The sequence below is a fragment of the Myxine glutinosa genome, chromosome 8, assembly GCF_964187855.1.
Source record: "Myxine glutinosa chromosome 8, kmMyxGlut1.1, whole genome shotgun sequence".
NCBI lineage: Eukaryota > Metazoa > Chordata > Myxini > Myxiniformes > Myxinidae > Myxine > Myxine glutinosa.
The window spans coordinates 159,253,874-159,274,528 of NC_136268.1; the positions used below are offsets into that span (position 1 = coordinate 159,253,874).

At 45.3% G+C, this 20,655-nt stretch overlaps 1 protein-coding gene across 2 annotated transcripts in view; it reads right to left on the reverse strand.

Annotated features, from left to right (window-relative positions):
* The window catches only part of OIT3 (oncoprotein induced transcript 3), a 198,614-nt gene that overhangs the window by 26,594 nt on the left and 151,365 nt on the right, over positions 1-20,655 (reverse strand). For both annotated transcript variants that reach the window (XM_068125476.2, XM_068125477.2), the window contains exon 8: positions 14,992-15,305. In XM_068125476.2, the coding sequence (XP_067981577.2) occupies positions 14,992-15,305 (314 nt within the window). The remainder of the gene's footprint in view (positions 1-14,991; positions 15,306-20,655) is intronic.

Below are 20,655 nucleotides of genomic sequence, written 5' to 3' on the forward strand. Positions count from 1 at the left end.
TTTTGTAAGATGTTTGAATCTCTGTTTTCTCATGACTTGACATTTGTGGCTGCGAGAGTTGAAGATGAAGAAAGGAAAAAGCTGATCCAAGATGTGGAAGAATCACGTAATGCTTGTTATCTCTTTAAACCTTATTTTGACCTGTCCTTTCATCTCTGACCATAAATAGCCATGCTGCTGAAGATCGAGGAGAACTTGGTTCATTTTGTGTGTTTGAATGTGATGTTCTGAGCCGGCATGGTGATATTCGTTTTTGTGTTCCTTTGAATTGATTATCATATGATGATTGGTGCGCATGCGCAAGATTGGAGGTCACGTCTCTTCAAAGCTGTCCATGCGCGCACGCTTTCGAAGTTAAGTAATTTTTCACAATTGTGTTTTTGTCGAAACTGTATCTTTCCTTCGGTGTGTGTAACTATTGGTGTGTCTTTAATAGGATTCTCGGTGTTGGTTTTTCATACCTGTGTACAGAATCGTCGGTTAGTTCGTGTCACGTATTCTGAGGCCTAGTGTAGTAGGCTACCGTGTCCGACTTTGGCTTGAGGCTTTGTTTTTGTCTCAGTGGTTCTTCGATTGCGCTGCAATTACTTTCGGTCTCTGTTTTTCACGGTCTTTTCACCCCATACTTCCTTGTTTAAAATCTCAACAACAAAAAAAAAAAACCCAAAAAATTATTTCCTTCTCTGTTCTTATCCGTTTGTTCGTTCTTACTTGTTCGTTCGTTCTTCGACCACGTTGTTCGTGATCACGTTGTTAAAAAATGTTTCAACTGTCCCCTGAAGAACTGTATTCTGTCGTATACTATAACACCTTTTTCTTCTTCCTCTATAAAAGGATGCTTTCGGCTTGCTCACCAAATCTATTCATTCCCAAAAAAAATTCCATCTCTTACAGTGCCTCTTTCATACATTCCCTAAACTCTCCAGCACTCCACCCATCCTTCAGCGTCCTCAAACGTATCTTTGACTCGAAGGTCTCAAGAAACTCATTTTGCAATAAATGTTCGTTTCCCATTAATCGTACACTTTTCAAAATCCAATCGCACCCCTCCCCTCCAAATCTTCCCCATCACCCCTTCCCTCCAAAACTTCCCCATCACCCCTTCCCTCCAAAACTTCCCCATCACCCCTCCCCTTCAAAACTTCCCCATCACCCCTCCCCTCCAAATCTACCCCCTTGCCCCTCCCCTCCAAATCTTCCCCATCACCCATCTCTTTCAAATATTCCCCCTTGCCCCTCCCCTCCAAATCTTCCCCTTCACCCATCCCTTTCAAATCTTCCCCCTTTCCCCTCCAAATCTTCCCCATCACCCCTTCCCTCCAAAACTTCCACATCACAATTCCCTCCAAAACTTCCCCATCACCCCTCCCCTCGAAATCTACCCCCTTGCCCCTCCCCTCCAAATCTTCCCCATCACCCATCTCTTTCAAATCTTCCCTCTTGCCCGTCCCCTCCAAATCTTCCCCATCACCCATCCCTTTCAAATCTCCCCCCTTGCCCTTTCCTTCCTAAACTCCCCCCACACCCCTCCCCTCCGAGACTCTCCGTCACTCCTCCCCTCTCACCCCTCCTCCTCAAAGCATCCTCCCCGCTTCTTCCCCCTTCCAACTTTCACATTCATCTCCCCCAACCTTCTTCCTCACGCTTCCCCCTCCTCAAATAACACCTCACCCAATCACCATCAAACCTTTTGTCCGCCCCATTCTTCCCTTTCTCCAAGCTATTCTGAAATCTCTGCCACACCTTCAACAGCTCTCCCTACCTCTTCCTCCTCTTCCAAATCTTACCCTACCGCTCCCCCCACCCCTGTTCTGTATCAGATGCTCCCCCTTCCTCTTCTTTAACAGTATGGACCTCAAACACCTGGGGCCTTCGCTCAAACTTGACTGATCTCTCCATGCAGGTTGCTTCTGACAAACCAGACGTGATCTGCTTAACAGAAACTTTCTTCCTTCATGACGTCTTTGATTCCTTGGTATCTCTCCCAGGTTACTCCCTCCTCCGGTATGATAGACCTGAGCCTCGTCCTGGAGGTGGGGTTGCTATCTTTATAAAAAAAACTCTCTTCCTCACTCGCCCTGCACTGCCCTCTCTCCACCTCACCCCCAGGAATACCTTTGGCTACGCCTTCCCCTTCACTCCCACCTTTTGTTCATATGTGTGTTGTACCGTCCACCAAACAGTGATGACTCCATCTACATCTCGCTGTCTGATAATATGGACCAACTTCTATCTACCCATCCCAACTCTCTCTCTTCCTCATATGTGGTGATTTCAATTGTCACCATGCCAGATGGATGGGTGTGGGTACCTCTCTCACCAACCATGGCTCTTCAGCAAAGGACTTCTGTGACTCACTGGGACTGACACAATCTGTCAATTTCCCGACCCGGATCTCAGTCAACGGAGCATCTTCTCTTCTGGACTTGGTTTTGACTAACTTCCCTGAAAATGTCTGCTGCTCTTCTTCTGCTCCAATCGGCTCATCTGATCATGTGCTTGTTAAAGTGGACATCTCTCTGACCATTCTCAGAGAGCCTCCTCAGCGTCGACGAGTCTGGCATTTCACTCAGGCCAACTGGCACGGTCCTCAAGCAGCCATCAAGCATCTGGACTGGTCTCCCATCTCTACCGCCTCTGACATCAACTCATCCTGGGAATTCTTCCAAAGTAAATTGCTCTCTCTCATGCACTGATTTATCCCATCTCGTCTTCAGTTGTCATACCCTTCCTCCCGTCCATGGTACACGGAATCTTGTGGTGAGGCTATTGCCCAGAAACAACTTGCTTTCGTCTCCTGGAAAGCAAATCCAATGGAAGGAAATCTCATTTCCTTTCACAAAGCCCGAAACTAGTGTGTGTCCACCCTCAGGAGAGCCAGGAAACAATATCTCTCCGTTCTCAGGACCGAACTCTCTTATCTGTCTCCCTCTTCCAAATCCTGGTGGCGTCTGGTCACATCTGTTTCTGGTGTTTGTTCCCCCTCCATCCCCTCCCTCACCTCAAACGGCCACACGGCTGACTCCGCACGTGAAAAAGCTGAATGCCTCAACTCTGTGTTTGCCTCTAAATCTTGTGTCCCAAACCCATCCCTCTCTGTACCCACCGTACCAAGTCGTACCCAGCTGCTCCTGGACTCTGTGTCCTTTCCTTCTGACAAGGTGGAAAAGTTTCTGTCAACTCTCGACTCTGATTCTGCAACTGGACCTGATGGCATCAGCCCACGGGTCCTAAAATCCTGTTCTTCCGCTCTTTCACACCCTCTCTCTGTTCTCTTCACCCTCTCTTTTGCTCAAGGTCATCTGCCATCTGCTTGGAAATCTGCCAACATCACCGCTTTGCACAAAAAGGTGCAAAAACAGATCCCAGCAACTACAGACCAATCAGCCTTCTCCCAATTATCAGCAAAGTCATGGAATCCATCATTGCTTCAGATATGAAATCTTTCCTCTTCTCCAATGGCTTGATCTCTGATCATCAATTTGGTTTCAGACCTGGTCACTCTACTCTGGACATGCTGCTTCTGCTTTCTCAACAATGGATGGAGGTCCTCAATGCCAAACATGAAATTAGAGCTGTCTCCCTTGACATATCACGTGCCTTCGATGCGGTCTGGCACCCCGCTCTGCTCACGAAACTCTCCTCTTTTGGTATCCATGGAAATCTCCACGCATGGCTGGCGGACTTCCTCTCTAGTCGTAGTCAACGTGTGGCCCTGAATGGGTTTCTCTCATCTCCTCTTCCTGTTCAGGCTGGAGTTCTCCAAGGCAGTGTTCTGGGCCCTGTACTTTTTCTGGTCTTCATCAATGATCTCTCTGACTCTCTTGAAAATCCTTTCTATCTCTTTGCTGATAACTATACTCTCTGTCGCTCCATTCTTCATCCCTCAGATCGGCAGTCTGCAGGCTCCTCACTCTCTGCAGACGTGGACAAAATCACAGACTGGGCAAACAAGTGGAACATGTCTTTCAATCCTGACAAATCTCACACTCTTACGATGTTTCTCCGAAAAGACCGACTGGACGACCCTCCGATCCACTTTCTGAATAATCCTCTCCAAGAAGTTCTGTCACTCAGGCTTTTGGGTCTCACTATCTGTCATGATCTTTCCTGGGAAAACCACATTTCAAATCTGGCCTCCAAAGCCAGTCGCCGACTGGGCATCCTCCGTCGTGCGAAGTCCTTACTTGGCACACCTGAGCTCCTCACCACATACAAGGCTTTCATCCGCAGCTCAATGGAATACTGCTCTCCCCTCTGGGCTGGTGCTCCTGCCTCACACCTAGCTCGTCTTCACGCTGTTGAAACCAAAGCATTCAGAATCATTGGAATCTCCCGCGATGAAGCTAACTCCAAGGGCCTCTCACTAACTCATCACAGGCAGGTTGGTGGGCTTTCTGTCTTCTACGGACTCCTCTCTGGCCCTGCCCCCCCCCCCCCCCCCAGCTCTCTCTGGGCTCTGTCCCGAAAATATTCGTGCAGGTCACACAAGATCTTCCTGCAACCCTCTTATGGTTAAACTGCCAAAATCAAGACTCTCTGCTCACCATCACTCCTTCATTCCTCTTTTCTCCCGCCTCTGGAACAAACTCCCTCACTCTCTTCAATCCCACTCCACCCTCCAGGTCTTTAAAACAGCTGTTCACCACCATCTCTTATCTTCCCCCATCCAAAACCTTGATCTTTTCTACCCCCGCTAATTTCACCCCAATTCCACTTTTTTGAAATACCAACTTCTGTCCTGGAAGTCCTTGGTGGCCTTGTGTTTTATACTTACTTCTCCCACCCCACCTCCCCCCCTTCCCACGCCTCCTCCCCCCAAGCCCTCTCCCTCCCACACATCTCCCTGCTCTCAAATGTTGTGTTTGTGTGCTTCCCCTTCTCTCCCCATCTTGTCTTCCGCTCCCTCTTTTTATATATTTTGTTTGTCTGGTTGATTTGTTTGTGAAGTAAATGTTAGCTCTTTCACGAGCCTCGATTCAGTATCCAAAAAAAAAGAAAAAGAAAAAAAAAGAAGTTAATTGAGGACTCCCATGTGTCATTAAAATCAACTATTGTCTTCTGAAACGAGTTTAGACCTTAATTATTGAGTCTTGTCAAATCATTCAAGGCTAAATTAATTAATTAAATCCCTAACAATACATACAGTGCATTCAGAAAGTATTCAGACCTCTTCACTTTTTTCACATTTTGTTATGTTGCAGCCTTATGCTGAAATCGTTTAAATTCATTTTTTCCCTCATCAATCTACACTCAATACCCCATAATGACAAAGAGAAAACAGGATTTTAGAACGTTTTGCAAATTTATTAAAAAGAAAAAACTGAAATATCACATTGACATAAGTATTCAGACCCTTAACTCAGTACTTAGTTGAAGCACCTTTGGCAGCGATTACAGCCTCGAGTCTTCTTGGGTATGACGCGACAAGCTTTGCACACCTGGATTTGGGGATTTTCTGCCATTCTTCTCTGCAGATCCTCTCAAGCTCTGTCAGGTTGGATGGGGACCGTCAGTGGTCAGCCATTTTCAGGTCTCTCCAGAGATGTTTGATTCAGCTCAAGTCAGGGCACTGGCTGGGCCACTCAAGGACCTTCTCAGAGTTGTCCCTAAGCCACTCCTGCATTGTCTTGGATGTGTGCTTCGGGTCATTGTCCTGTTGGAAGGTGAAACTTCGGCCCAGTCTGAGATCCTGAGCGCTCTGTTTCAGGTTTTCAGTCAGGATATCTCTGTACTTTGCTCCGCTCATTGTTCCCTCAACCCTGACCAGTCCCCCAGTCCCTGCTGCTGAAAAACACCCCCACAGCATGATGCTACCACCACCATGCTTCACTGTTGGGATGGTATTGGGCAGGTGATGAGCGGTGGCTGGTTTCCTCCAGACATGACGCTTAGAATTGAGGACAAGCAGTTCAATCTTGGTTTCATCAGACCACAGATTCTTGTTTCTCACAGTCTGAGAGTCCTTTAGCTGCTTTTTTGCAAACTCCAAGCGGGCTTTCATGTGTCTTTCACTGAGGAGAGGCTTCCGTCTGGCCACTCTGCCATAATGCCCAGATCGGTGGAGTGTTGCAGTGATGGTTGTCTTTCTGGAAGTTTCTCCCATCTCCACACACGATCTCTGGAGCTCAGCCAGAGTGACCATCGGGTTCTTGGTCACCTCTCTTACCAAGGCCCTTCTCCCCCGATTGCTCAGTTTGGCCGGGCGGTTAGCTCTTGGAAGAGTCCTGGTTGTTCCAAACTTCTTCCATTTAAGAATTATGGAGGCCACTGTGCTCTTGGGAACCTTCAATGCAGCAGAATTTTTTTTGTAGGCTTCCCAGATCTGTGCCTCGACACAATCCTATCTCTGAGCTCTGCAGGCAGTTCCTTCGACCTCATGGCTTGGTTTTTGCTCTGATATGCATTGTCAGCTGTGAGACCTTATATAGACAGGTGTGTGCCTTTCCAAATCATGTCCAATCTATTGAATTTACCACAGGTGGACTCCAATCACGGTGTAGAAACATCTCAAAGATGATCAAGAGAAATGGGAGGCACCTGAGCTAAATTTCAAATGTCATAGCAAAGGGTCTGAATACTTATGTCAATGTGATATTTCAGTTTTTTCTTTTTAATAAATTTGCAAAACTATCTAAAATCCTGCTTTCTCTTTGTCATTATGGGGTATTGAGTGTTGATTGATGAGGGGAAAAAAATAAATTTAAACGATTTCAGCATAAGGCTGCAACATAACAAAATGTGAAAAAAGTGAAGGGGTCTGAATACTTTCTGAATGCACTGTACATACACTGGACAGACAGACAAACAAACGCTGTTCCAGATGGCATTGCCTTATCACTCCCCTCCGAAAAGGCTCCGCCGTAATAATGTGATTTGGGGCAAAGTGGACTACTTTGTGCAACATTTTAATGGGACTCAGCTCAGGTGTATCTAAAAGTCGACCTGAAAATAGCCAAAACCACTTCTGAGGAAACAGCCCAGTTGTTAGGTTCCAGGGCCCCTTGCGGCTTGGTTTCATATCGGGACTGGGCTGCAATTCCGGGTCCCAATTCTACCAAATAGCTTAACAGCAATTAGTTCTCAGTAAATAGAAAATCGTGGCCCGAGATCCAACGGGATGATGCAGAGGTAGAACACTCCTTTGAGCTGCAAGCTTGGGTTTGATTCCAGACCTGACTATAAGGCAGGGAGGGAGTTGCATCACAAAGTGCGTCAGTGATGTCCCGTCCGGCAGCATTAGTTGGTGAAGGTTAAAGGAAACTTTCCTAAAGATTAGGTGAGTTATCATGAGTACTTTAAGCAAATTTGCAAAACAGCCAAAATGAGAACGTACTGGGTAGAACGTAGAGAGCACACCTCTGCTGGGCTGAGCAGGTTATGTTTTGTATCCACTGACAGGCCGGATCTGGATCCGGACCTGAATCAAAATCTAATCGCTTCTTGTCACCGAACCAACTCAACTCATCCACCTAGTTTCATCTGAATCCATCTATAACTTAAAAAAAAAATATCATGCTGACCCCTGTCAGGTCAGTCTTTTGGGACTTGTAACACATAACCCACTGCTGCATGGTTTGCTGGTGGAAACGTATTTTTCCACCTGGCCTAGTTACCCCATCCTGCATAGTGGTCCCTGTGAAGAGGTTGCCGAGTTTCAGGACTAGGTGAATGTTCTGCTAGTTTTTCCTCTTCTTCTTTTCTTTGTAGACCTTCACACTTAGTGGCGCTCAGCTTTATTTCGGTGAATTTCAATAAACATCTTTATATCGTTTTTGGCCCCCATCTCTCAATGGTGAAGCTCAAAGTTGTTCACATAAAAAAAAAAAAATCATTCTAGTATCTGGATCAAGATCTTCACCAACATGCAATCAATTCTTTCTTGTCACACACCTAACCTGTCCACCAGGTTTCGTCCGAATACGTCCACAACCTTTTGGGATATTTTGTTGTCATTCTCCTCCTCTTACCCTTATAAGGGGTGAGGTCCGATGGTACCAAGCTGCTGCTCTGCCTTGCCCACAATACTCATCCACTCCCCTCTGTCCTCCACTAACTCTCTCCACCTTCCAACCACCCCAACCTTACTGATATCTCTCTTCACACAATCTCCCACCTCAACCATGGTTTACCTCTTTTCCTCCTACCTTGCTCCCTCAACCAATCTGCTCTCTTTGCCATTCTTTCTTCCCCCATCCGCACCAAGTGTCCAGCCCATCTCAGCCGCATTTCATCAATTTCCCCGCCAAGCTCATTTGTAGCCCAATCTCCTCCCTCAATTCATCCATTCTCCTTCCATCCACCCTCTTTACGCCCATAATCCTCCTGACCAAGTTGGTCTCGCAAACCTGGAACCTCTGTTGTTGTCTCTCTGTCAGTGATTTCCTGTTCACAAATACAGACAGACAGACAAACACACAGGGCTGAAAACATAACCTTTGCCAACCTTCGGTGGCAGAAGCAATCAATTACAGTCTAACGTCTGCCCTCGCCTGGCCAGCCGATTTGTTAAGACTTGGGCCGAACGCCACCCCCGCCATTCCCATTATAAGGTGGAAATAATTGAGGCTATTAAAGAAGTAGTAGGAAAGCATGAGGGCTGGCAAGATGGCCTAGATGTGTGCATACTCACCTCTAAGCCTTCTAGCCTGGGTTCAAATTCCGACCCAGCTATAATCTGTCATCCGATGTTTCACAAGGCAGGGTAAATCATCCCAGATTCACTTTTTTTGAAATACCAATTTCCTTCCTGGAGGTCCTTGCAGTGTCCTTGTGTTTCATACTTTTCCCACCCCTCCCACCCCCTTCCCACGAATCCTCCCCCCAAGCCCTCTCCCTCCCACAGATCTCCCGATGTCCATGCTCTCAAATGTTGTGTTTGTGTGATTCCCCTTCTCTCCCCATCTTGTCTACCGCTCCCCTTATTATATGTTTTGTGTGTCTGATTTTTTTGTGTGATAAATGTTAGCTCTTTCACGAACCTCGATCCTGTATACAAAAATATATATATATATCATCGTTGTGTGTGCCGACACTTGGATGGATGTTAAACTGGCAGCCCCTCTGCTGGCATTAGTTGGTGGACGTTGAAGATCCCACGGTGTCCTTCGCAAAAAGTATGCTAGTTATTGCCGGCACCATGAAAAAAATATAAAATCTTGCCCTAACCAGCATAGACGAGACGGATTTATGCAAAAAGGCCATGTATAAGCTTCTAGGTGCATTTTTGGGTAAGAGTTAGGAACCTCACTTTTTAACATAATTAGGGTAATTAGTGATGAATTCGATTAACCCGGTTCCCAACGCGAATTTTGAGGGGTTTTTTTGTTTTTAATAAACTGCTGAAGAACGTGGGCATTGCTGAACTCACAGAGGAGACAATCAAATCTGCAGAAGTGTTCCTCTGCAAAATATATAATGTGCACAGAACAACCTCTGTTGGTTCACTCAGCACGACATGTGTTGTTCTCCAAGACTGGTAAACCAGAAGCAATGTCACCGACAAGTGATGCTCTTCATTTCCATTTGATGCGAGTACACTATCAAGTCATGGTATGGAGAAATGCTCATTGTGCCCTACCTGACCTTCCTGCACCTGTGGAAATGGGATGGAAACGTGGTGATTCAGGACTCGAGCTTATTCTGATGTCACTGAATCCAATCCCAGAAAGTTGCCTCGAGATGATTTGTTGTGCATGCCAGAAGCAATGCAAGACTCGACGCTGCAAATGTCACTATTCAGAGTTGAGGTGCACATCAATGTGTGTGTGTGTCAGCAACAGAGTGATGATCAGACCCCTTGTATGAATTTGATGTAGTTTGGCAAAACAACATGTGTGACATTGCTTAATGTTTGTGCTTCGTGGCCATGTATACTTAATTTTAGAATAAATGGTTGTATGAAACATTGTCTTATTAAAACCATTTCCCATTTTATAGTGTCCAATTTCAATATCAGTTTGAATGTCTCTTTCAATATGTCGCCAACCATAATATAGACTAGACGGGTTTATGAAAAAGGCCATGTATAAGCTTCTCGGTGCATTTTGGGGTAAAAGTTGTAAAGTTAAAGTAAAAGAGCTGCATGTATATACATGATATATAAATGCTTGTTCAAAGAAATTGTCCAAAAATGGCAATTTGGTGGCCATTTTGTTTATGCTAATTAGGTCAAAAACTCAGAATTCGGCTTGGGAACCGGGTTAATCGAATTCAGCATACCCTAATTATGTTAAAAAGTGAGGTTCCCAACTTTTACCCCAAAATGCACCGAAACATTCACATTTCTCAGAAATCCGTCTAGTCTAGCAGAGGACATTACATCAGCGGCACAGCTGCGACCCCAGCCAATGATGCTACCCCACAGCCTTGTGCTACATACTAAAGAAGTTTACATAATGAACAATAGAGCGATAGAAGAAGTTTCCATAATGAGCATATCAACCATAGAGCGGGTTCTTTTTTAAATCCCCAAACTCAAACTTTTTTTTTAATTTTCCAAAAAAAAAGTTTTTTTGGCCTGAAACACTCCTCGGCACTCAATGATGAATGTCTGAAAGTTTGGCAAAAATCTGTTTGGTCATCTCTGAGAAAAATGTCGACACATACAAACAGACAGACAGACAGACATCCCTCTTCTAGTATAGATATGGTCATGTGGAACGGTTTAAAAACTTGTAACAGTTTGTGAAATGTTCGACTTGCCGACAAGGGCCGGGCAACTTTTTGCAGTTTAGCACCAGCAGAGTGAAGCTGTCGTGTCGATAACGACATGAACTTACCATTAGCACAATCCAATTTACACCACCTATGGCATTCCCAAAATAGTGCATTGCGACTCCACAATTGAGCTCGCTAGTTCGGGCGAACACCAGCTTCCCGTGCTCACAATGCCGCACATATCGCTCCCCTCCAAACGATCAAATCATTCCTGTAATTAATCTATTCCAGGATAATCTTCTTACATTTGCTGCCAGGGAAATAGCCTTAACAGGGTAACATTGAATATTAATTATATCACGCTCATTGCAATTAACATTGCAGCAGCAGCTGACATGGCTTGAGAACACGAGTTGGCCTGACTTGCAACATCCTAAAACCAAGTAAAAGAGCAAACGAATGACGAATGGAAGTAATATCAGTGAAAGTAAGAATGTATTTCAAAACAAATTATGTTTTAAGTAAATAAATCGAGGTACAGTACACGTACTGTATATTGTAACAATTATGGGATTTGAAGCCAAAGGTGTCTAGGTGTCGAGAACGGCTTGGATTCTCATTAAGGATCACACCTGTAAGGTATCTGTCGCATTCTGTGGGATGAAGTCTGGATGGCATCAACTGGAGTACAAAAGGTGATGCTTGAAATATATGTGAATTTGGTGTTCTACTTCCTTTGTGCTTTCAAAGCAGATTGTATTTCAATGAGAAAACACTATTACAACTTATAAGTGGTGTCAAGGTGATGTTAAATTATTTTTTAGCCCTGTCCTTTCTATTCTACAACAAAAATATTTATCTCCACTAAATAAAGCTCATTTCAAGTACTCACTGACTGATATTAATGTTCGGTACCTTCTGGGTGACGTCGAAAGCTGGAATTCTGCATGCCGACGGACATCGAAGTGGACACACCGGGAAAAATCACAGAACCATCAGAAAGTGTCTGCATATGAAAATATCCAAAAATAAGTGCAGCCTTGTGCCCACTGCAGGTAAGCGACCCTCAATCGATATCTAGCATTTGAAAGTTGTATTTTCTACAACTGTGATGATTATGATTATGATGATGATGATGATGATGATGATAGTGTGAGCCGTTGATTTCGACGAATCTCTTAAACTTGCACAGAGAAGTGATTATAGTGATAAAGGTGTGTGCTATCCCTCTCCTTCTCTCTATTCCTATGAGCATCGTTGGCTGCAGGTGCAGTGAATGCAACGTCTTGCAACATCGCCACGTAGGCACAGCAGACTGGCCAAGTTGGCGTAATGATGACAGCTGCCCTTGATGTCCATAGTTGACACAGGTGTCTGTATATGCTGCACAGTGATGCCTAAATTGGTGCCACCACTGACGTTACGCACATTTATCCACAATGTAGCACAGCCCAGGCTGACCTACAGGTGCGGTTTGATATCTGAATCTCCTCCTCATAGCCTTAACCTAAAGAGGTTCCCCCAGAAGGCAGTGGGTATCCGTTACCCTGGACAAGGGGCCAATACCAGGTGCTGTCATCCAGAGCCAACTGAGCCCAGGACTCGAATAGGGAAGGGACGTCACTCCCTGGGGTAACTGAAAAGCAAATACCCTGCGACCCAACTGCGACTATCTACAGACTTGGCATTTAATATGGAATTTTTTTTTCTTGACTTGGGTTTACTTTCTGAACTCGGTATATCAATCTGGTGAGTTTATTTTACGCTTCGGTGATTTCTTTGTTAAAAGAACCATGTCACAGATTGTCTGTCGCAGCAAGAAGTCAATAACAGGATTATATCACAGGTGGCATGACAAAATGTACGGACAGGTACATTTGACGATTGGCTTCACAATCGGGTATATAAGGGTTGTTGCGTTCTGTATTCGTGGAAAACAACTGCTGCACGTGTACAAAAGTTATTGCCACTTCCCCTGGAGATAGTCCGTCAACTCGACAATGCTGTTTGTCATTTAGTGGTGGCTTTACGAAATTCCGGCATGAAACAGCGTGCTATTGCTCGGCAGTATGGCATCACTCAAGGTCAGGTGTCAAAGATCCTGAAACGAAATGCTCAGAGGGGTGTCCCTACTCCAATACCGAGGTCAGGACGTCCCCGCAGAACCACAAGGAGGGATGATCGCCAGCTGCACCGGTTAGTCCGCAATGGCCGTACCAAGTCAGCTAATCGGCTTAGGGCTGAGTGGCAGCAACTGACAAATGTGCCTGTATCCATCCAGAAGGCTAGTCAACCAACGACTGGTTCAAGCAGGCTATCGTGCCAGGCGTCCCCTGAGAAAGCCACATCTGACCAGACAACACTGCCAGCGCCGATTGCAGTGGGCCAGAGAGCACCGTCAATGGCAGCCAGGACACTGGAATGACGTGATCTTCAGTGACAAGTCTATATTTCTGGTCTATCGTCAATATGGCCGCATCCGAGTGCGCAGACAAGTGCATGAAGCCTACAACGAAGATTGTATAGTGCCAAGAGTCCAAGCTGGAGGTGGTGAGGTGACCGTTTGGGCTGCTTTTCATGCAGGGGGCAAAACTGACCTGGTTGTTCTGAATGGAAACCTGAACCAGTTCAAGCACAGGGCCATTCTGGAAGAAACATTGCTTCCATTTGTTTGTGCAGCCTTTCGAGGAAACTTTGTCTTCCAAGATGACAATGCACGGCCTCATCGTGCTCGCATGATCCAACACTTTCTTGCTGACCGTGGTGTAGAGCATATGGAGTGGCCTGCCATGTCCCCGGATATGAATCTGATAGAGAACTTGAGGGCAGAATTAACGTGTCAAATCGACAACTTGGACCAGCAGCCTGCCTCTGTGCGTGAATTGCAGCAGGCTATTGTAACTGCATGGCAAGCGATTCCTGTCCAAACCTTGGCAAATCTCGTGAACAGCATGCCTCAACGTGTACGTGCTCTCCTGAATGCTTGTGGGGGTTACACGAAGTACTGAACTGTAATTTTACTGTCCGTAATCCCAGTCGTAATTTAACTTTTGTTTTTGTTAAAAACGATTTTTGGCTGATGTGCAAAATAAAGAGATACTTCTGGAAAACGCACAGAAGTTTAACACAGTACTGTTCGTGAATTGAGTTCGATATCAGTTTACATCACTTTCAAGGATCAATTTATTTGCTTCGAAATGTCAAATGTGGTTTTTGTTTCTTTTAAAGGTCACATTAACAAAATCTAGAATAATTTCAACATAATTCCAATGAACTTTTGGTTCTAAGACATCTTGAAAAGTAAGTTCACCCCCACAAAAAAAAATTCCATATTAAATGCCAAGTCTGTATAACTCTAAACTGTGAAATAAAAACCTCGTTATGGTAGAGCATGGCGATGTTGATATATGACAGGTTCGACGATATGTTCGGTTTGAACAAAATTGGCATAAAATTGGTGGTGTGTGGAGTCAGCCGCCGCACCGCCGTAATGACATCAGACGTAATCACATCACCCTGTCATGTAACGAGATCCTCAGCTCTGATTGGTATACGTTTGAGAGGACATACATACATACATACATACATACATACATACATGCATACATACATACATACAGACAAACACTGTCTAGACTGCTTAGCCCTATGGGCTATGCCGTAAAAACATTATGTTGAACACGTTTTCAATCATTTCTCGGACATCCATTTAATGATCTTGTTTAAACTTGGCACACAGATAATATAATGAATGATGGTTTACATATGCACGTCATTTGCTTTTGAGAGCGGAATCATTATGGCCGGCGGCCATTTTGTTACTTAAACATGTTCCCAACCAATTGTCAGACATGCATGGACCGATTTTGTTCAAACTTGGCACAAGATAAATACAAGGGATTTCATATGCAGAAGATTTTGTTTTGTAATCCGACCAAAGATGGACTACTGGTGGCCTTCAACTCCGCACAGCAAAATTACTAAAAACACGGGGGCACAGCTGACATTTTAAGTATTTTTCTCCTTATTCGTACGAGGTGTCAGTTCTTCATTACCTTCTGTCAACTCCTGTTTCAACTGTTAACATTTCATGCTCTTCCAATGTAAAGGCTTCCATCCATTTGCCATTCCCTTCCCACTGGCAGTGCATGTCATATGCATTCATCGTCTATCTTTCATGAGCCGAAATATAAGTATTTCAAAGATCTTACCTTATCCAGGTGTAAATATCATTTCAAGGACCCAGTAGCATTATGCTAGAAACATAATGCTAGCCATAGTGATCATACTAAGTCTTGTGAATTTAATTGCAGTCATATGGTGTAAACGCACCCATTTCGAATGAGGAAATATTTAGCAGGTTCAAGATCACTTTGTCTTGGCGTAGCATAGCAGTTCTCCACCAAACTCTCCAACCCATCAAGACGAGCCAATGGCTCCACACCAAAATGCAGTGTCTGGTGTAGTTTGATGAGTAAAGGCATCTCCTCAGCAGTCACTGGTTGGCCTCCATCGCCACCGTGGTAGAAGATCAAGCCAATTGGAAACTTTCCCTGGCTATGCCCTTGGAGGGTGGCCACCGGGTTTCCCGATTTTGGTTCAAATGCCAATGACACAGTGCCATGGCGTGGAAATTCACAGAAAATCTGCAAAAATAAAAAGAGGTGATTAAGTAAAGAAGTGAATGGATTCGTACATGGAAAGGGGGTGGAGGATCCATATCTATACTGTGCTAAGAATACTGTCGTAGCGACAGTGTATCAAGTAGCTTACATTTACTCATGTATAGTGATACCCCACACTGTGTGACTCCGCTTAACACTGATTCGCTTCACACGAATGACATATTCAATTTTTGATTACCTAAAAAAATAAAAATAAAAATTTAAATCCATCAATCCAGTCAAATGTTACCAGTTTAAATGCACCACGTTGACCGTAAACACCACTGCTAGTGTTTACATTGCTGAAAGCCAATCGTAGCATGTCTCTGAGTTTGTCGCCTCTCAACCAATCAGTGCGCGTTGTCTTCCTTCTGTGTGCGCCGCCATATTGGTAATTGTTCTGAAAGCCTTGGTGCCACCACTGTTAGGTGTGAATTTGCTTTAAGGTGCCGGCTGCAAGGTCAACTGTGAGCTCGCCGGTGTGACGGCCATTGTGGAGAGAGGAGTCGAGGGTGCTTCTGGTTCTTCCGGTATTGTGCATCATGTTCTCTCTCGTTTGTTCTCTCTCTCTCTCTCTCTCTCTCTCTCTCTCTCTCTCTCTCTCTCTCTCTCTCTGAACTTTCAGTTACTGGGCCAGTGGGTCACACTCCATCTCCTTGGATAGCACAAGGTAGTGGTGATAATGATATTATGTCTGTGGAAGAGTATGACGATGCGTCGTCGTCAATTAACAGAGTTGCAAGAGGGTCAGGTATGAAGACGCTGAGGTCCCCCAGCACAATAGCAGTGATAAGGCCAGGCCTCAGTTAATCCAGATGATCAGTGGCAAAAATGTGTTGTAAATAAAGGCAAATAAAATTAATTATGGGAAACAGACCCCTTATACTCAGTCTGTATCGCAGCACCGTGGAGGCTCCCCCAATCTAGCTCCCCCACTGTTCATGTCTTGAATGGACTTTACAGTCGTGAATGGCGTCCTTATCCTCTATGCTCCAACATTCGTTTCTCAGGTTCCTCTTGTTCAGCTTCGTTTTTGAGACCGGTAGCACCTCCACAGGCAGAATGCTCACTTCAAATAATGAAGCATGTAAACTCTTCTAGTGAGAAGAAAGACCAACTCAAGGGGACACAGATTTGCACCAAGTCAAAAGGCTGTGGAGGTGCTACCGGTCTCAAAAACGAAGCTGAACAAGAGGAACCTGAGAAACGAATGTTGGAGCATAGAGGATAAGGACGCCACTCACGACTGTAAAGTCCATTCAAGACATGAACAGTGGGGGAGCTAGATTCATGGACCCGCTGAAGATCAGATTGACCATCAGAGCAGACGGTGCCATTCAAAATATTGAAAAAGTTTCGTCAATGGCACATACATTCCCAAGTAAAAATAAAAAATAAAAGGGATAACAGTGAAGGCTAGAACCCAAGGAGAATATATGGGGAGTATGGGAGCCAAACACTCGCCAGGGGGTGGATAGAGGGATGGTGGAAAAGTGGCTGCAATGGCGCAGGGAGGGGCTGCGTGACAAAGCAAGGGTTTGGAATGCGGAGCGTCACTGGGGACCCAACGGCCAGATTCACGACCCAGTGGTGAAGGCGAGGCGAGATAGAAGGGAAGGAGACACACAACCACCCTAATGGGGAGGGAGAACAGACCCGACTTACAGTCATGGACCGAGTGAAAATGCTACACAGTTGGAGGGGATGAAAAAGGAGAATGGCAGATAGCAGGCAGAAGGACGAAGGGTAACAGGGAGGTGAAGGAGAGGAGGATGAGGATGATGAGGAACAGCAAAGACTAGAAGAATAGGTGGTAAACAAAATAGTGGAGATGAGAGTGACACCATTCAGGGAAAGACCACAACTACATGTGATAGAAAACAAACAATGGACAAAAATGCTGGTTGGGAGAAACAACAAAGCACTCAAGAGATTGGTACCAAAATCATCCCCATTAAAGGATCTCAACACCGTGAGCTTTGCAGCGGTACTGCTCATACAAGAAAAAACAACAAGAAAACAACACCGCAAGAAGAGCAAATTAGCCCATACAGACAGAGACCGACAACACCATGGAAATGGAGGCTAGAAACACAAAGGGAGCAACTGAGAAAAGGAATGGGATAAAATACAGTAATTTATAAGGGGAAAACGAAGCCCAAAGCTAATGAGAAGCATACAAAAAATAAAAAAACAAATACAAAATTGGAAATAAAGATCTAGAGGTAATGGCTGCTGAAAGCAAGATCAAAATAGAGATGATCGCAATAAAGATTTTTTTAAACTATGACAAAGTCGGCAAAGGGAGAAAACAAAATCGCATGTATGAAAATAACCTCAAAATATTGTACCGCCGACTATGGAACAAAAGCAAAACGTATCAAATCCCTCCAAGAAAGATAAACTTCAAAAATTTATTTCTGGAAAGAAATTTATGAGGACCCAAAATAACACAACGAAGAGGCAGATTGGATCCAAAACTTGGAGGAAAAAAAAAACCATCAAAAGGAAAAGCCGACAGTGATATTTAATGAAGAAAAAATCAAACAACTCGCAAAAATGCCAAACTCTAAAAGCCCAGTCCCAGACGGAATTCCAAACTTCTGGTTAAAACAACTAGATGCTCTCCACACACTTGAGCATTCAACAAGCTTCTCCAAGGACCTCGGATAAGTGGCTCACATTAGGTAACAACTTCCTCATCCCAAAATCAGAAGAGACCCAACTACCTCACAAGAACAGACCAATAAAAATGTCTGCCAACAACATACAAATTTCTGATGGGATTCACCAAAGAAATGATACATCATCACTTAACACAAGAAGGTGGCCTACAGACAGAACAGAAGGGATGTAAAAGAGGATGCTACCGAACAATATGAACAAATGCACAAAACAATTACTAAAGAATACCTGTGTAGAACAAGGTTGATCCTGAAAACATACCTTTCTCCAAGGAACAAAATCAAAGCCATAAACCAACATGCAGTACCAGTAATCCAGTGCACCTGCAGAATAATAAACTGGACACAATTAGAAATCAATAACTAGATATGAAAACAAGGAAACTCCTCAACATCTGCAAAATGTTTTACAAAAAAAAAATCAAAGCATCCCGAGAATATACCTGCTGAGAGGAGAAAGAGGTAGCTGCCTGATGGAGATCAACCAAGTGCACAGAATGACAACTGTAGGCTGAATATGTAAAAAGTGCAACAGACCAGCGAATGCACGAAGACTCCAAACCAGTGAAGGTATCCCTAACCTACCGAGCAAAAAATCTCCAAAGACAGGTGCAAATGGAAGATGTCACACAAGAAACCAAAACGAGTACAGCCCCAACAATAGCGAAAAAGAAGAAAGAGTAATATAAAATGAAATATCAACAGATACACACCAACAACTGGGGAAATGATAAAAGAGCAGGAAGGTATAAAAAAAAGTTGGACAGATTGGGAGTAGACAAAGCAGGCCCATTGTAATGGTTAAGAAGAGGTCAGCTCAACTACAATGGAGAACAAATCATTATAAATGGCCTAGATCAAGGGAACGACACCAATTGCTTTAAGAAAATTGTGGGACTGAATCAATCAGACAAGTTTAGCTTCTGCAAGGTAGAAACAAAAATTACGAGCCACCTCCTATCGGGATGTAGAAAACTCATGTCAGAACAGCTGTACACCCAAAGGCACAACAAAGTATGTTGAGTAATCCTCTGGCACATCTGCAAAAAGTCTGAATATTCCAGTTACAGAAAACTCATGGTAACACGTGTCGTGAAAATCAAGCTCAGACACGACTTGACCTCTGGGTAGGTTTAATATCATTTAGATCTGTAGTACATCCTGTAAGAATACATGCATGCAACAGGCATTAAAATCAGAGTATTTCATGAGCAGCAATGGTCGATTCAATATAACAATGGTCCAACAGAGAGGACAGTCAGCGCAGCATTTAGGGGCGTACATACCATTCAAACTACAGGACTATGTCACAGTGAGTTCCGCTGGAGTGTCCGCGCGCCCCGGTTGTCCCGGGTCTTATAGACGCCCCTTCTGTAGCGAGCACACCCTGGGTTCACCTTGGTATAATTTCACTACATTCTCCCCGCCGTTAGAACTATACTGCCGCTCGGCAGGTTGCAAGCAAGCATCAGCAATAAACGAATGGGTCACGTCAATCCACGTCAGTCGGTCCACCCGTAGCGGTCGGGGCGGCGAACTTCCCTGCCAGTTCGTGTTCGGAATCTACCGGGCACGGCGTTCCCAAGCCCGGAGTCCCCCGCGTCGGAATAGCCGCCGGAGGTGGGAGTCGGAGGGGGCGCCCCTGCGCCTTCGGGCACGGGAGTGGGGGACGACGGGAGTAACGGTGGTAGTTCCATAGGGGAAGCTTCGATAGAGTCCATAGACTCGTAGACGGGTTCGTCGATATCCCTGTCGTCGTCCCCACATGGGGCGAGATGGCGTACGGAGACAGTAGACTCGCGGCCATCCGCCGTTAACACGCGAGCATGCTCGGGATTAGCCTGGAGGACCTGCACCTTGTCAACAAGGGGGTCGTACTTGCTAGCGCGAACCGCTCGTTTGAGATAGGCGGGCCCCGGTTCAGCGAGCCAGCTGGGTAAAGATTGGATACTGCCGGAGCTTCTAGGGTGGTGGAACAGTCGTTCGTGAGGAGTCTGGTTGGTGGCAGTACATAGGAGAGCCCGGATCGAGTTTAGAGCGGCAGGTAGTGACCACGCCCATTTATCGAGGCCTCGGCCGAGGGTCCGAAGGCTTAGCATGACGGCCCTCCATATAATCCCATTAAAGTGTTCGATCTGCCCATTCGCTTGGGGCCGGTACGGGGTGGTGTAGCTCGAAGCGACATTATGCTGGAGCAAGTAGCCCCTCACCTCCTGGGACAGGAACACCGCACCCCGATCGGTATGCACGTAGGCCGGATACCCGAACATAGAAAACAAATTCTGCAGGCACCGAATAACCGTGGCAGCCGACATATCCCCGCACGTATAAGCAAAGGGGAATCGGGAATACTCATCGACGATAGTGAGCAGATAGCGAGAGTTGCTCGACATTGGCAGCGGCCCTTTGAAGTCCATCGCCAAGCGCTCCCACGGTCTAGTAGCCCTAACGAGTGTCCCCATAGGAGGGTTATAAAAACGCGGTTTGAGTTCCGCACAGATCGCGCAATCACGGCAGATGCGGCGGATGTCCTCAATCGAGTACGGCAGATTGCCCTCGCGCACAAAATGCGCGAAGCGCGTTACCCCGGGATGACACATAGTGCCGTGCAAAGTGCGCAGCCCATCCAAAGTTACAACCCCCGCGCA